The sequence below is a fragment of the Sinocyclocheilus grahami genome, unplaced genomic scaffold (assembly GCF_001515645.1).
Source record: "Sinocyclocheilus grahami isolate Dianchi unplaced genomic scaffold, SAMN03320097.WGS_v1.1 scaffold21.1, whole genome shotgun sequence".
Classification (NCBI taxonomy): domain Eukaryota; kingdom Metazoa; phylum Chordata; class Actinopteri; order Cypriniformes; family Cyprinidae; genus Sinocyclocheilus; species Sinocyclocheilus grahami.
This window is the reverse complement of record NW_015505200.1, coordinates 2,697,297-2,715,614: the sequence shown is the minus strand read 5'-3', so window position 1 is coordinate 2,715,614 and position 18,318 is coordinate 2,697,297. Positions and strand designations below refer to the sequence as shown.

Here is an 18,318-nt window from a genome sequence, read left to right as displayed (position 1 = left end):
TGTTGAAATATTTTTACCATTTAAAATTGCTTTCTATTTTAATAGATTTTAAAATGTAATTTATTCCTATGATCAAAGCTAAATTTTCAGCAGTCGTTACTCCAGTCTTCAGTGTCACACGATCCTTCAGAAATCATTCTAATATGCTGATTTGCTGATTATCAATATTTAAAACAGTTGAGTAAATATTTTTTTTTCAGGATTCGTTGATGAACAGAAAGATCCAAAGATCAGCATTTATCTGAAATAAAAAAGCTTTTGTAACATACACTATTCCATTCAAAAGCTTGGAGTCAGTATAATTTTTATTATTTTTTTGGGGAAAGAAATTATAGAAATTAATACTTTTATTTAGCAAGGATGCTTAAAATTGATCAAAAGTGATGATAAAGGCATTTATAATGTTACAAAAGATTTCTATTTCAGATAAATAGTGTTCATATCGATATCGTAATTATATCATAATCGTATCGCAATTAAGAAGTATATCGTGATATAAATTTTAGCCATATCGTCCAACCCTATTTTGAAATAAAGCTGAAATAAAATGTTAATGGAAAAACTTGGCTAAAATGGAAATTTGAAATGTTACCTTGGCAACTAACTAACTGACATAAAATAAGTTGAAGTATTACTAAAACTAAAACAAAACCTAAAAATCAATTATTGCTAAAAATTAATAATGCTAATTTCATTAAAAAAAGTGAAAAATAAAAAAAACTTAAAATTTTAAACTGAAGTTTAAATGAACACTAAAAAAATACAAATAAAATATTTATAATAAATTGTAATAAATATTACAGTAGTATATAAATAATGCAAAAAATGATGTGAAGCTTACAGTTTTATATATTAATTCTTTATAGCACTTCTGTTAAAGCTTGTGTATTATTTGATCTATAAAGTGAGTTTTTTACTTTTACAGATTGGCTCAAATTACTTGCATTGCAAGTGCCTCACTGTAACCCAATTTTTTGTTGTTTTCAAGAAAAAGGAGGTACCGACTGAAATAAATTTTTGTAGAAATTAACTTCAACTTAACTTGTTTTGAACATGGAATATTTCTTTAATTTGACTAGCTGCAAATAATACATTTGCATTGTTTTATCTGCAGTAAAACTGACATCTGAGTACCATATTATTTCATTTTTACACCTCCGAATTCAGACATCGCATTTTCTGGCATAGTCAGGCTAGAGAAGGCAACATGACACAACACTACAGCACAGGATCTTGTAAGTGATGTTTACATCACAGGACAGGAGTGAGCTGAATGTGTTTCAAAAAGTGTAGGCTATACTCATCATTAGATTGAAAGTGTAGCTGAGTGGGTCTTCAAGCAGAGTACCATTCAGTATAATCTGAAATTAAAGTCACGTTTGCATCCCCCTGAACAGGTGCTGGCCACAGATTTCCAGCCAGAGGAGGATGGAAGCATGCAGACAGAAAAGCACACTTTTAATGTGGAAAAATCGTCTTTTTTAGGCAGATATTTTCAATATGTGGGCTCTTAGCCTCCTGTAAGTCAATATGAAGCATCTAATTAAGCTCATTTTAATCTTCAGCGATTAGTGGGTTGGGTTTTCTTCAGGGATGTTTTGCTGAGTCTGACTTTGTAACCCAATTTGAGCTTGACAGCTTTGACTAGTGTATTGCCAAAGCTGTTTGAAGCTTATGCAAAACAACTTATGTATGTATTATGTTTCTTTAAGGAAAATTCATTTAGAGTTTTTCACTTATTTTAGTTTTTGTGTTTTAGTAGTACTTGTCAACTATGCATTGTGAAAGGCCCTTTTTAGTTGTGCATTTTTTCCACTAGTGTGTAGTTATTATAAAGTCTAGTAATATAGAGCAGGCAGTGTTCTGTTTAGACTCTATCCAGATATACTGTAAGTTAAAAGTGTAGACATTTTTCCTAATCACTCCCTCTGTCTAGCATTGGCCAGTGAAACAGATAGTCCTGCCCTCAAGCTCTCGTCTCTGGTTGAGCAGATGCTCAAACTAATATATCTGTGTAAAACCTACAGTGTTATCCAAAACATTTTTATATGAAACAAGTAATTACATAATCTTAAATATACTTCACAAAATATTGGCAGAATGGAGAAAACTTTAGGCTATTAGACAATATTACTTGTCAATATGGTGCTATGTGCAACACATAGGAGTGGCAACATGTCAATAAGCTTGATTAACTAAAGTCTTTATGTCCCAGATCCATATATTCCTGTAGCGAATATCAATATATTCGTCTGATTCATTAAGCTTTTATTAAGAGTAAAATTAAAAGTCACAAAAAACGACCTCCTCTAGGGTTGAACAGGATAAAATGCTCTTTACATTAATAGAAGTGTAAGTGTTTTGTGAAGTGGCATGTAGCATATGTTGTTTGCAGAGCTCTAGAGCACAGGTTTTAGGGATGTATGCCAGCGTGAGGTGAATGGTGTCGTGTCCACAGGGAGGCTGGTATTCAGAGTAATGAAATGGAAGCCAGAGGCCAGTGACTCTCAGCTCGACTCTCTTCACCTGATGCCATGAGTGTTTATCAAATCTTTAGTCCTGCATGGGTATGACATGTCATGCCACTGACCTCTCTGCCTCACATCCATGTGGCTGTGCTGGTGAGTGAGTGGATGCAATCCCCTTCTTTTCTTTTTTTTGTCACTAGCTTGTGAAAGTGAAAATAAACACTACTGTGCAAAAGTCTTAGGCCATTAGTATTTTCACAAAAAAAAAAAAGGTTTTAAGCCAGTTATTTCTATCTTCTATATATAAATATAACAAAAACTATTAAGAAACATGATTATTTTAAACAAAATACTTTAAAATGTGGAGTGTCATTGTCAAGCCAGGATTTCTGGGAATATCAGTTTACAGTTTTTGTCTGTAAATTGTACGTTGATTTGTTCCTTTTTTTTTTTACTTCTAAAAACAATTTTTACTGTAAACGTACATGAAATGTCTGTTTTTTCCCTGTATATTGTATGGGAATTTACTGCCGTTTTTACAGTATATTACAGTTAAAATGACACTAATTTTTTACAGTGCAGTATTTCAGTGAGATCTGATCTCACCATCATCAGTCCGTCTAGAATGACATGAAGAAACAGAAAAAACTGACACAGACTAAATCCAGAAGAACTGTGGCAACGTCTCCAAAACCTTCCTGCAAAGATAGCTGAAAAACTATGTGCAAGTGTACGTAGGACAAAAGCTGTTTTAAACACAAAGGTTGGTCACACCAAATGTTGATTTAATTTAGTTAATAGAAGTTAATTTATAAATAAAATCTATTTATGGTATTTTTTTTGAAAGCATCCTCACTTTACAGCATTTTTTCACAAGTGCCTAAAACTTCTCACAGTATTGTAGCTTTGTAGGAAGGTTTCTTGAAGCGTTTCTTTTCTGTTTCTTCATGTCATTCCAGACGGACTGATGATGGTGAGATCAGATCTCTGTTGTCAGACTCCTTGTGTATACAAAAATCTCACTGGATTATTACAATTAATGGCAAAATAAATGTTTGGAAATGTAAACTGATATTTCCTACTGACACACTACAGCAAAAGATAGAAATAACTGGCTTAAAAACATTTTTTGTTGTTGTTGGTGAAAACACTAATGGCCTAAAATTATTATTATTATAATTTTTTTTTTTTGGTAAATGGCAGTCTTAAATGCAGTCTATAATTACAAATAAGTCTATGGTGTGACTAATTGTATTTGTTTATGGTGTGACATGCCAAATACTGTATTACATTATACTCCTGGTGTAATGTCACACCATATTATGTTGCACGCTGTTATAATAGTCTGTAGGCTAATTGAAATCAGCTACCGTCCTTGTAGCATGTCCACTTTCACAGAGCAACAATGCTTTTAATGTACCAATTTCAACACAGAGAGGGGAGAAACATGTTTTGATGTTTATTTCAAAATTCTCAATATTTTCTCAATTTTCATATGTAGGCTAGGTCTGCATGCAAAACAATTTGATATCAAATGATTATTGGTTTATTTAAAAAAAATAATAATTCTATATTGTTCTCAAATATACATATGTAGAAGATGTAAATAGTTAATTATGGGTATTTATAAGACAATTCAATACAATATTTGTATTGTACTCAATATTTTTCAGGCCTTTGGATCAGGAGTGTGCAGCTAACTCGGATCGGATATCAGAAAATAACTGTAATGCAATTAGTTATATTCACACCTCACTAGTTTATACATGCCTTCATGTGTGATAAGTTTCACACTCTTTGGTGTTAGATATTTCTTGGCTTGTTGCTGGCCTCAGAGTAAATTTAAAGCTGCAGTCCGTAACTTTTTTGTGTTCAAAATGTACAAAATTTATATAATAAGCGAGTACACCATGAATCCATTTTCCAAACCGTGTTTTTGGCTTGTCCTGAATCACTACGGTACACCTATAATAAGTGTTTATATTCGGACTATTTAGACTGGTTCGGGTAGGTACCGCTGCGGAGTAGCCCAGTACCTGCGTGATTCGCCATAGACATAAACAGAGAGAAGTAGCTCCGGCTACAATGTTCTTCCGCAAGACGCACGCAGTTCTGTTTATTAACCGCTAGAGCGCCAAAAGTTACGGACTGCCTTTTAAGAGATTAAAAGTGTGCATGCCAGAGTTAAAGGGGTCATATGATGTGATTTCAAGTTTTCCTTTCTCTTTGAAGTGTTACAAGCTCTTGGTGCATAAAGAAGATCTGTAAAGTTGCAAAGACTAAAGTCTCAAATCCAAAGAGATATTCTTTATAAAAGTTAAGAGTCAATGAGAGCAGGAGGGTGGCTATAGGGCTTTTTAATCTTGGAGGAACACCACAGTGGGAAATGCATCCAGTACAGTTTGTTGGTTTGGGCCCAGTTTATTACTTTTTTTTCGCGTTGTTATAAATGCTAAAAAATATGTAGTTTGAATGTTTTTGATTGCAAATGTGTTAAGTCTTCAGTTAAGGGAAATGTTCTGTCTCTTAGGTTGATTTTAGAGAAGTATTCAAAATATTTTGGCCAGCTTTAAGCTTTTTTTTGTGTCTCTTTAATTACATTTTTCTAAGTTTTTAGTGAAACTCAAACTTTTTAACTTTCCGTCCATAGTTTATTTATAAAAGGTATTGAAATTAGTAGGGATGCACCGAATGTTCGGCAACCGAAATTATTCGGCCGAAAATAAGCGAAAAGACTGAATAAATTGTACCGAACAATGACGCGATCAAATAGCAACCAGTGCAGAGTGAGATGCCCACACTCTTTATTATGCAGCACACACGTCAGCAGTGTGGAAGCATTTAAACTGTCGGAGAAAGACGCAAAAATCATTACAAGCTCTGACAGCGAGAGACTGTTTAGTACTGCATCGCATGTCTTCATTGAGAAGAGGAAGGGGTGATTGTTGCTGGTTTACTGTATGATGATTGAAATCGCGAAATGGCCTTAAACAATTAGTAATAAACTGCAGAACGTTATGTTTTCTAATACACGCGCATTGCATGTATTCTGACAGCGCTGCACAAACTCACAGCAGATCTGCTTGTTAACCAGGGTTCAAAGTTCAAAGCGTGAGGAAAATCTGCTGTGAGGAAAGTCAGTTGCTCAGTCACATTTTTATGAATTTTTACAAGGCATGTGACAATGCGATACGTGCGACGTATTCGTAATGAGACTCATTTATAAATCTGTTGTCAACAAAAATAAGCATTGAGGTCTTCCTGCACGTTTCCACCAAAATAAAAGTTGAGAAAAAGCAAAACTCTTATCAACATTCATAAATGTTAGTATTGTAATTTTACTATTGTTCTGTAAAATAAAATAAAAAGTAAGACAATAATAATGATAATAATCATTACAACAGCTCTGTTTTAATACATTTATTATAACATTCACACATAGTGTTCAAATTAGGATCTGTAATATTTTTCTCTTCTCAGCAAGGCTGCTTTTAATTGCACAGTAAAAAAAACAAAAAAAACATGCCTGATTCAAGAAGGGGGTCTGATGGCCAAAAATTATTATTTTACTAACTTATTAATTTAAAGTTAAATTGTGCTTTGTTGGTATAGTGTCTGCTAGAATGTTTAAAAATGTTCAGTGTTAAATATTTTTTAATTGTTGTTTTGTAATTGATTTTTTTCTTTGAAAAGCAAGACAAAACAGTGAAAAGCACATTTTGGCTTTTTAATTTATGCAATGGTAAAAAAAAAAGGCAAAATACATGGGGGAAAAAACTCGAAAAACCGTATTCGGTATTCGACCTTCGGCCTTCGGCCCAGTGTTTAATTTTGTTCGGTTTCGGCTTCGGCCAAGAATTTTCATTTCGGTGCATTCCTAGAAATTAGGAAACTAGCGGGCAATTGGCATCACACCTAGCATTTCAGAAAACAATGACTTTTTTGCAAAAATATATATTTGGTTATGATGAAAATTAGAAGCAACGGGACCACATGAGGATCAGAAATGTTTTTTTTCCTCATGATTTGAGAGTACTTTTTATTGGTTATCTGTTATTATTTTAGAATTATAGTTGCATTTTTATAGATTCATACTGAACTGACTGCTGGCTAACTTGTGTTAGCAAGTTCAAGGCTTATTTCTCCAAAAATGTCATCACAAACACAGTATCAGTGGCCATGATCACGTTTTTATTCTTGGACATATGAAGTTTCATTTGTCAAGGTTTCAAAGGGTTCCCAATTGAAGAATCACCCAAATGCATTATGGCACAATTAGTGTTTATCAATTATAGCTCTCAATACAATCTGTCGTCTGACCAGAACCAGAATCTGTGGTTCCCGAGCCATTAAATCTCACATTTATGCCTCCATCTAGCTAGGCAGTTTGTAAATAGATGACTGATGAGTCTTTTGTGAACCGCAGCCATTAATGTCATTTTGAATTATGGAGAAACTAGAGAGGCTGCCCACCTAAATCTCCCCGAAATCTGCAGTCTGTACATTATAATGTCACAATCACATGTGGAAGTTACAACTGTGTGCGAAAGACGGCATGAGAGAGTGATTAATATATTGTTGAAAAGTGCTTTAGGCAGTGGGAGATGGCTGAATCTGTCATTTCCTGATGCAGATGTGGTTTCTGAAGCACAAGATAACCCTCCCACACCACCAGATGTTTCTTTATTGAGTCACTCATGCTGTGCTACACCTGTTTCTTTTTCCATTCTAGCTGTTGCCTTGTCACTTTATCTTCAGGAAGGACACAATACAATTCCTACAAAATTATTTATCTTCAAATCATTCAGTGTTTAATTGGTGGCCTACAAGCTGTTCTGCTCTCATAACACTGTTTCTTATGAAAACTAGACTATGGTGTATATATATATATATCTGTGATGGCAAAGCTGAAATTTCAGAAGCCATTACTCCAGCTCCAGTCTTCAATGCCGCATGATCCTTCAGAAATCATCTTATATGTTGATTTGGTGCTCAAGAAACATTTTTTTTTAAGATCACTGTGGAGAACAGTTGTGATGAGCAATTTTATATATATATATAATAATTAATATAATTTTGTCTATGCTGTGACAAGCTTTTCTCAGGATTCTTTGATGAATAGAAAGTTTAAATGATAACATTTATTTGAAATGGAAATCGTTTATGTCTTTATGCTATCCTCACTGTATTAATTTCTTTAAAAAAAATCTTACTCATTACAAACTTTTTAAAGGTACTGTATATTTGCCCTTATGTCTATGTTCATAATGTCCTACTCATGACATTAACCCTTATAAAAATACAAATAATAAAAATAAGCTAATATATTTTGACTGTCATTTAAGCGTAGATCATTATAGCTCAACAACAAGCTTGTTAAGTGCAATTAAAAAATAGATTTTGTACAGGCATGTCCTGCAAATACACTTTGATCTCTTCTGTTTACACTTTAGTTAACATTTGATTGTTTGAATGCTGGGTTGAAGGTCAACATGAATAATGTAAGTGCCACTGTTCGGTGGTTCGTTCATTGTTGGTCATAAAAAATTAAGCATTTAGATGCTGTACACATTTTGTTGCCAGTTAATTTGATGGATTCCCTTGTGTCGATGTAAAACCTTGCTTTTTTCACCCATTAGTTTATGGCAGGTGGGATGTAAAATATTCATAAGCCTCTATTTTTGGGTAATTCTGTTATGGGTCAGCCTGAGCTGCTTGAGTTTGTGCTGCTGTCAGTCTTTTTGTAGTTTATTAAGTTAGTCTAATGTGGGACAATATTTGATTCAAAGGCTTAGCTTATTATTGATCCTGACTTTATTGAGACCGAATTGCTAACTTCTGGAGTGCTCAAAAATGTAACCTCATTAACATTGGCACTTTCAACAGAGGCTTTGAGAACCAGTGCATAGTAAGTCCCCCTTTGAGAAAATGAGTAATATTACAGTTAAGTGGATATACTAAATTAATGAGCACAGTCCTGTGGAATTTAATCTAGGGCATCTGGAAGTGTTCCATTTATGGAAGAATTGATTAGCATTTGAAAAGAGTAGCTGGTTTGATATTGTCTTACTAATTATTTTTTTTCTCATTCTATATTGCTTTATTCCCAAAATGACAGTTGAAATTTAGCTATAAAGTGCTTTGATAAAAAAAACTTTTTTCTGTCTTATGGCTAAGAAGTGAAACTAAGGAAATGATGGTCTATGTGTGGTAGGAGCTTTGGAGAAAGTCTTTTTGCTCAACATTTTGCCAAGGGGGTCTTCTTCTTCTACAAGGCCTTTGGAGCTGTGATGAATATTTTAGGAGCTTTGGTATTGGGACTTCAGCATACAATATTCTTTGAGACAAACTTCTAGTTCATACTATAGAAGAGAGTAAAGAGAAGGAACTGATGACAGCAAAAGCAAAGACAAGGAGTTTGCAAATGTGATTTTGAGAGAAGACCATATATCAATGAAGTAGCAACTTAGAGGGACCTCAGTCTTATTGGGTTAGTGTTATATTGATGTCCTATATTAAGGACCATTAATGTGCTGAAACATCCACCCACAGCTCCAGCTCCAGAGAAAGATGCACACTGCAGAATTTGCAGCAGGGCTCGCAAAATCTCTAGCCCGACGTCCCGGGGCTATTGTGTTTTCCAGTCGGGCTACCAAAATGTATCTTAAATGCAGATCTCCCACGGGTCCTTAAAAACTCATAAAGTGAGTTGTATCAAACTTAAGGCCATAAAAAGTTTTAAATACGTTTAATGGTATAAGAAATGTCTTAATTATAATTTCAAGAGTTTTTACAGTTGGGGACGGAAAGACAAGAGTCGCGATATACGGCTGGATTAAACTTCAAAAGGCAATGATGCCATTGAATAAATATGAGAGCAGCACGTGTTAAGTCAAAATGCAGCGCGGATGTCTTTATTTGAATGCATCTGAAGGGAACCGACTGTCCTCAGAAACGTGTCGTTGGTATTTTTCACAGACCTTGTCCAACCCCACTCATACTGTTAATTTTTCTTGTGCAGCTCTTAAAATGGGTCATAAATCGCCTTAAATTAATTTTTCAAAATTCTGCAGATACCCTGTAAATAGTGAAATAAAATTCCTTCCTTCATATTTGTTGATATTTGTGTATTGAAAATATTTTTGATTGACATTAAACTCCTGTCTGATTTTCTATATTTAAAAAAAGTATAGTTAATAAATTTTCGGGCTACCAAAATCTGAAATTGAAATTTTGCCAGCCCTGTGCAGCCTCTGTTGGCTTTCCTTGGCAGTTAACCTGAATGATCACAGAAAATGTGATAAGTAGAGAGAACCGTGAGTGAGGCTGATAGACTGATTTAAGGTCTCTTGTTGTAGTAAACGAACAATAACTGAATGACGTACTGCCTGGAGTGTGCAACCACTGGACACTTTGCTGTCCCATAAGGCCACGGGAGATGAAAAGACATATATGCAGAGAATTATGAGATGGATGGCAATTTATGTATGTAAAGGCCCATTCACACCAAGAATAATAACTATAAAGATAACTACTAGGCTATATTAGCAGCCACCAGAAGATTATATTGTCTGTTTATTCTAAGCGCACACTTGTCTGCCGCTTTAAATTCTCGAGCTCGTTACAGCAGGATTGATTCTGATTAGGTGTCAATGTTTTTATTGTTCATCATCTGGAAAAAATAATTCTGAAAGGGATTCCAACGATATTGTTTCTCTGTGCCTTTATCGTTATAGCTGTGGTGTGGACTCTTTAATATTGAGAACGATTTTTAGAACTATATCTTTATCGTTATCTTTATAATTATGGTGTGAACAGGCCTTAAGTCCTGTAGGTACCACAGACGTTTATTTTTGTATTATTTTATTTATTTATCATTTGCCATGGTTAAATTGTATTCATGCGTTAACTGATTTGACATTTGTTTTTATAGTGCAGGAGTACAGGGGCCAAAGGACAGTGCCAGAGTGCCAGAAATGATCACAGAATGATCACAGAAAATGTGATAAGTAGAGAGAACCGTGAGTGAGGCTGATAGACTGATTTAAGGTCTCTTGTTGTAGTAAACGAACAATAACTGAATGACGTACTGCCTGGAGTGTGCAACCACTGGACACTTTGCTGTCCCATAAGGCCATGGGAGATGAAAAGACATATATGCAGAGAATTATGAGATGGATGGCAATTTATGTATGTAAAGGCCCATTCACACCAAGAATAATAACTATAAAGATAACTACTAGGCTATATTAGCAGCCACCAGCAGATTATATTGTCTGTTTATTCTAAGCGCACACTTGTCTTTAAATTCTCGAGCTCGTTACAGCAGGATTGATTCTGATTAGGTGTCAATGTTTTTATTGTTCATCATCTGGAAAAAATAATTCTGAAAGGGATTCCAACGATATTGTTTCTCTGTGCCTTTATCGTTATAGCTGTGGTGTGGACTCTTTAATATTGAGAACGATTTTTAGAACTATATCTTTATCGTTATCTTTATAATTATGGTGTGAACAGGCCTTAAGTCCTGTATATATATGTGTGTGTGTGTGTGTGTGTGTGTATGTGTGTGTGTGTGTGTGTCAAATAAATACGTTTTCTATTCACCAAATAATCCTGAAAAGAAGTATTACAGTTTCTACAAAATATTAGGCAGCACTGTCAACATCGATAATAAGAAATGTTTCTTGAGCACCAAATCAGAATATTAGAATGATTTCTGAAGGATCATGTGACACTGGAGACCACTGAATATTCAGTTTTGCCATCAAAGGAATATATTATTTATAATTTTAAATATATTAAAGTAGCAAACAGATATTTTAAAATGTAATAATATTTCCCAATATTACACTTTTATTCAGTAATTATAAGGACACAATAAATTGGATCAAAATGTTACAATTATTACAATGTTATTTACAATATATGTATATATATATATATATTCTGAAGGATCATGTGACACTGGAGACCACTGAATATTCAGTTTTGCCATCAAAGGAATATATTATTTATAATTTTAAATATATTAAAGTAGCAAACAGATATTTTAAAATGTAATAATATTTCCCAATATTACTCCATAACATAAATATAACAATAAATAATTTAATGATGTTAGCTGTAGGAAGCCATAGATATAGTTGCAACGTTTTACTGGACTTTAGAATGGAGAAAAACAAACCCTGGACACCCCCACACCAACCCCCTCCCCCCTCCACTCTCTCTCTCTCTGTCTCTGTCTCTGTAGGTGTAATTTTTTTCCCCGAATACACTCTCAGAAAAAAAAGGACAAAAGCTGTCACTGTTGCGGTACCTTTGAAAAAGTTACACCTTTGTACCTTGTGGCTCATTAGTAGTTCAGTACCTAAAGGGTGGAGCTAGACTCACTGCAGAACTTTGATTGGTTGACAGAGAATCGTTACTTGCACGTGCTACAAGGGGAATGACAACACAAGAGGAATGAAGCGTATCCTTCACTCGTTCTGCTATGCTGCTCGTTGGGCTTGGATAACTGCCATTCTCCGACAACTGCATAACTACACAACATACTTCATCATAAGTATAGTAATTGGTTCTTCATTGAATTTGATGCAAATTTGATGAAATGCTGGCATTTAGACACTGATTCTGTATAGTTTCTCTCTTTCTGCTGTTGTTGTCTTCTTTCTGTCCATTGACTCCTTGCACCTTATTTTCCTTTCCCAGTCATCTTCTATTCTTATTTTGTATCTTACCTCTTCTCCCACCTCTCAGTAACAGTATTTTTGGCTTGTTCCTGTGTCTGTGACTGCCGGTGTGACTCATGATGGGGGTTGGTGAGTGTTGAGCGATTCTCTGAAGGAGCTCAAACCAGGCTGAGCCGTGTGAATTGTGTCAGACAGTGTTTTTTTTCTCCCTAGTGCTGATGATGGTTATTGCAGAGGAGTCACACATGCTGTGCGGGGTAGTGGACGAGGGTGGAGGTGAGGTGTGGTTACGGGCCCATTCGCTGCAGGTGTTGACAGATCCGTATATCCTATACTTCCTCCCCGACACGGTTAGCCTGTGCGTTAGTGCTTAAAAGCTGCTAATGTGAGCTCCCCATCCGAACTGCCGCAGGGGAGTTTTCAACAGCTGGCAATGTGTGAAATCAAGAGGCTTTCCCATCCAGTTTCATCCAGCGATCACGCCAGGAGAGAGTGAGAGGGAGAAATTAGCCACAGGTCTCCGACTTCAGGCTGTAGTCTGTTGATTCGTAAATTTCCTTGCCTTTGGCCTATTACACTTAAGGTTGATTGAAAAATCCTGTCAACATTGTAATTGCTCACAGCAAGAATTGGACAGCTATTAAGTGTTTTCTAGTTTATCCCAGTTAAACCTGGAGAAAGCTGCAGTTTCTCTGTTGCTGTGTAAATTACAACGTTTTGTATAGATTTTTTCTTTACATGGTTAATGGGGCTTTGAAAGTGAGTTTGGGCTTTATTTATCAATATTATACAGAGAAATAATGATGTGAGAAAGGAATTTTTTGTTAAAGATTATTCAGTGCCAGGGTTTATTGTATTCTCTTTTTAAATGCATATGAATAATAATTTCCATTGATCTAAGATGTACAAAGCAGTCTTATTCTATAATTAAAGTGTGGCGTAACCCTAGTGTCTGTCCAACTTAAATAATGAACTCACAAGATTCTAAATTGTTTATGTTTTAATAAATGATTAATGATTAAAATCAGTGTTTCTCAGTTGGTGGGTCTCTTCCAGCTGTGGACGACAAGAAACAAACAACGATAAGTGCAAATAATAAAATGCAGCTAACTATAAAGCCACATATTGCTAAAATAGCAAAATCAATCAAAAGTTTTCCAATACTATTGACAGAAATGTACAAAAATGGCTTCAAACCATGAACTTAATATTAATATTGCTGTTAATATCAATGTTTCACCAAAGACATTTTTGTTCAAAAGTTTAGGGTCAGAAACATTTTGAATTCTTTTCTATTTACAGTAAGTCTTCAGTGTCACATGATCCTTCATAAATCATTCTGATATGCAGATTTTTGTGCTCATTTTGTGTTGGAAATAGCTTTTTTCTGGAAACTGTAATACTTTTTGTCAGGGTTCTTTGATGTATAGAAAGTTCAAAAGAGCAACATTTCTTTGAAATATAAATAATTAGTTTTACATTATACATGTCTTTACTGTGACTTTTGATCAATGTAATGCACCCTTGCTTAATAATTTTATTTAAATATTATTATTATTTTTTTTTTAAGATGTACTAACTCCAAACTTTTGAACAGTAGTATTCATTTGAACCATTTTGGTAGCATGTAGGTTTGCCACTGCCACTCCATTGTACAATCTTGGTGCTAAAGTAAAACCAGTTGAGGACTACTATTTTAAATGCTATAAATTAATTATGTAACATTCAAGTACACGCAAGTTATTAGTACATCTACTACTGCAGTATTAGCACAGCTATAGGGAAGCTACTCTGACATAGCATTAACATGTTTGGTTAACCCGTAATTGTCTGCTGCAATAGAGAGCATTTAAACCTAACAATTGTGCTTTGTCTTTAGGCTTGATGGGCAACTGAAGTTTAGTCTCACCTCAACAGTGAAATCATAAATGGACAGGAGTCTAATGTAACTCCCCTCACTTTTGTTTTGTAGGTGATATTCGTGAATTGCAGTCTAGGAGAGTTCAGCGGCGCGGAGAGGTGACGTTGACCGGATGCGTGTAGCGGAGCGTGCCGTGTGGCTTTGACCATGAGCCGGCTGATGTTGGGCCGGACCCTGGAGCGGATCTGCAAGGCTGTGCTGTTGCTCTGCCTGGTGCACTTCCTCATCATGATGATCCTCTACTTCGATGTCTACAGCCAGCGCTTTGACATCTTCAGCCGTTTCAACAATGGCCGTGGAGTGAACAGCTCACGAGGACCCCACCACTACTACTATAATTTCTCCCGGCCCAACACTACCTTTGCAAGCTATCTGGCCACGGCTGACCATCTTCTGCCCAGCACCAAGCCAGAAGCCAACCACACACCGCCAACCCCTAAGCCATTACCACCATGTCCGGAGGTACCGCCTGGTCTGGGTAAGTTCTTATAGGTGTGACACATACAGTATATGAAAAGTATGAGTGTTAGGGCTGCACATTGACTCAAAATAGAATCAAAATTGTGACATAGTGTGCTATCATTAAACTAGAACTTATGGTCAAGTACACACTACAACTCTTTAAACACTATTTAAAACTTTATAAACTAGTTTTCGCTAACTGTCCGCTAACTGACGAACGTGGAAATTAGAAGAACAACACGAGGATTTGTAAAGAAAAATGTCTTCCTTTGCTGTAAACAAAACTTGGTTCTCGTGAGACTAGCATATTCACGCCGGAGCTTATGCTACGCCTATGTCCTATGTCATCCACTGGAACGCCTTGTTGTTGTTGTTCGTCCTTCACTGGCGAAGATGACCACGACTTCTTCAAATCACTGAATGTTGTCGGTGCGAAGATGGCTATTGAGTCCAATCCTCGCTCTGAAAAGTCTCTAGTGAACGCACGTATGACAGTTAGTGGAAGCTAGTTTATAAAGTTTTAAATATGGATATTTTTCTTACACAAACGCATTGCTTTGCTTCAGGAGGACTTTATTAACCCCCCGGAACCGTGTGGAGCACTTTTTATGATGGATGGATGCACTTTATTTTGCTTCAAAATCTCGACCAGCATTCAATGCCATTATAAAGCTTGGAAGAGCCAGGACGTTTTTTAATATAACTCTGATTGTATTCTGAAAGAGTAGTCTGCACAGTTGTAGTCTGAAAGAAGAAAGTCATATACACCTAGGATGGTTTGAGGGTGAGTAAATCATGGGGTAATTTTCACTATCCCTTTTAGGTCAGATGTTTTCTTAAACAGGAAGCTCTTGGCAAGGATCTAGATCAGGCTTCCCTGTTGGAACTTCATAAAAGTAAGAACAAAACAAAGAAAATTGTTCAATTGTGCAAAGAAAAAAAGAATAATATGAATAATACGAGAGACAATAACACATGGACAGCACTCATAACTCTCAATTAGTGGTCTGAACAGATGACTGGTGTGTTATAAGGGACATGTGGGCAGGACCCCAGCCACTGTTCCCCATCTCAGAGCCATAATGGATTCTCTGCAGACTCCAATTACTGTAAAAGCCGATGTCTCGCTCTGTTTTCCGAGCTGACTGGAGAGTTAAAATGGATTTAACATCAGCATATACTTCAGCGCACTTATATTTCATCCGCCGAACCACTTTATTACCAGTCTCTTACGCAGTGTGTGACGTGTTCAGAGAAAATGACCTGTGTGCATGACTAACAGGACTGTACCAATTTACTGTCTCATTACTGTGTGTCATTGCTTTGCTTCAGGAGGACTTTATTAACCCCCCGGAACCGTGTGGAGCACTTTTTATGATGGATGGATGCACTTTATTTTGCTTCAAAATCTCGACCAGCATTCAATGCCATTATAAAGCTTGGAAGAGCCAGGACGTTTTTTAATATAACTCTGATTGTATTCTGAAAGAGTAGTCTGCACAGTTGTAGTCTGAAAGAAGAAAGTCATATACACCTAGGATGGTTTGAGGGTGAGTAAATCATGGGGTAATTTTCACTATCCCTTTTAGGTCAGATGTTTTCTTAAACAGGAAGCTCTTGGCAAGGATCTAGATCAGGCTTCCCTGTTGGAACTTCATAAAAGTAAGAACAAAACAAAGAAAATTGTTCAATTGTGCAAAGAAAAAAAGAATAATATGAATAATACGAGAGACAATAACACATGGACAGCACTCATAACTCTCAATTAGTGGTCTGAACAGATGACTGGTGTGTTATAAGGGACATGTGGGCAGGACCCCAGCCACTGTTCCCCATCTCAGAGCCATAATGGATTCTCTGCAGACTCCAATTACTGTAAAAGCCGATGTCTCGCTCTGTTTTCCGAGCTGACTGGAGAGTTAAAATGGATTTAACATCAGCATATACTTCAGCGCACTTATATTTCATCCGCCGAACCACTTTATTACCAGTCTCTTACGCAGTGTGTGACGTGTTCAGAGAAAATGACCTGTGTGCATGACTAACAGGACTGTACCAATTTACTGTCTCATTACTGTGTGTCAGTCCATCCTTGTTCACCATAGAATAAAATATATGGAAAAAGGGACAGAACTGCTTTATGGCACATCTTCCTAGGTGTGATTATTATGCAACAGGACGTCAGAGCCCTGTACATTATAAAGTAATATACCCCATTTGCATAAAGAAAAAAAAATCTCATTAATTATGATGTCAGTGCACTGCAATTTTTAGCTCATAATAGGGCAAACCTTCATAATGAATGTGCAGCAGCGCTATTTGATATGCCTGCAAGCAGCGGGCCTTTGCCACCCATATCCTTCTAATGAGTTTAAAGCAGAGCTCTGGAGGGAGTTGAGCTGTGTCATATGACTCGAATGCTGTCTAGCCTGCTCAGGGGTCTCTCTCTTCCTCCGTTTTCATACTTTTTATGCCTATCCCTATGAGTAATGACAGAAACCCAAGATGGCCATCTCAAAACTTATTTTCACACTTGGGGCCAAAATACTGAGAGAATTTGATCAATGTCTTTGGGGGCTCTTCATGAAATACGATTCTGCCTCACATCCGTGAGGCAAAGTGGATTCTGTCATTCACTGGAACTTTGACAGGAAGTGTTCAAATGAAAACGCTTTACTGTATTCCCAGCTTTTTTGTGTCCTTCTTCCTGTCTTCTAGCTGCTGGAAGTACAAAGCACCCTGTGTCGACCACTGTTTTCAAAGAATCAAGTGTTTTCAGATGCTTTAGCTGTTGAAGTGTGGAACAGGCTGTTCATTAAACCATCCCAGCCTCTCGAGTTCAAAGCCACATTTTAGTTTGTCGTTTGCAATGCTGCTTAGTCTTCAATATGCCACTGTAATGCATATTTGATGTTTGCTGTCAAGCTAAGTCAAGTGCGTATGCAGTAAACGCTTGCTCTTTGGTGATTAGAAAACTGTAAACATTTTGAAAAATCGTCTTGATTGAGATGGCATTGAGCCGTTATTAGCCCAAAGAGATTTCGTAAATGAACATTGATTGAATTTGGCGCACCCTTTCCATCATCCTGCTTACAAGAGCTGACCTGTTGATGTTAGTTTAGAGAGACTCTAATGTAATTGAGGCATGTAAGGAGCAGACATTTCCAGCAAGATTGTCTGTGCCGGTCCCAGGTGCATGTAGAACACAGATCTTATTGCGGCAGAGGCCTGCGGGGAAAACCCGGGGTCTGTGGTAGATTGCATCCCAGCTGGCAGGTGTGGCTTGTGGCTGATGATGACTCACTGGTGCCATCTTCCTGGAGGGGAGCTGTGGCAGCCACCACATAAACGGCAGGAGGCCTTCCTTGTTATAATCACTCGCAAGCAATTAAAGCATTAAAAATAGCCAACAACATGGTGTAAGGGAAACAGGTCAATAATTTAGCTCAAAGGGAATCATTTAAAATTTTAAAGGGAACTCCACCATTAATATGTAAGGGCATTTGGACAGAATCACTGTTTTACGGCTGATCACTGAGACGGCCAGCGATTCAGTGAACGAGCCGTATGACATCAATTCTGCAATAGATATTTATATCCAAAATATAGTGAAAACACTATTAATTAGCATAGTAACAAGATCGGCAGTTTAAGACATTAACTTGTGAGCACAAAACACGAGATACTTCTCTTTTCAATATAAATAAGGCTTTATTGGATAAATCTAAGACATATAAACTAATCTAACACATGAACACACGCATTCACACAAGTT

The 18,318-nt window shown here is 36.4% G+C and overlaps 1 protein-coding gene across 2 annotated transcripts in view; it reads left to right on the top strand.

The window, feature by feature from the left end:
- The window catches only part of LOC107557142 (beta-1,4-galactosyltransferase 2-like), a 113,116-nt gene that overhangs the window by 4,851 nt on the left and 89,947 nt on the right, over positions 1-18,318 (top strand). Inside the window, exons 1-4 of one of the 2 annotated variants that reach the window (XM_016240484.1) lie at positions 11,970-12,033; positions 12,228-12,289; positions 12,374-12,436; positions 14,133-14,559. In XM_016240484.1, the coding sequence (XP_016095970.1) occupies positions 14,229-14,559 (331 nt within the window). In that variant the 5' untranslated portion in view covers positions 11,970-12,033; positions 12,228-12,289; positions 12,374-12,436; positions 14,133-14,228. Of the gene's footprint in view, positions 1-11,969; positions 12,034-12,227; positions 12,290-12,373; positions 12,437-14,132; positions 14,560-18,318 lie in introns of those variants that run through there. The other variant, XM_016240479.1, reaches the window with a different exon arrangement.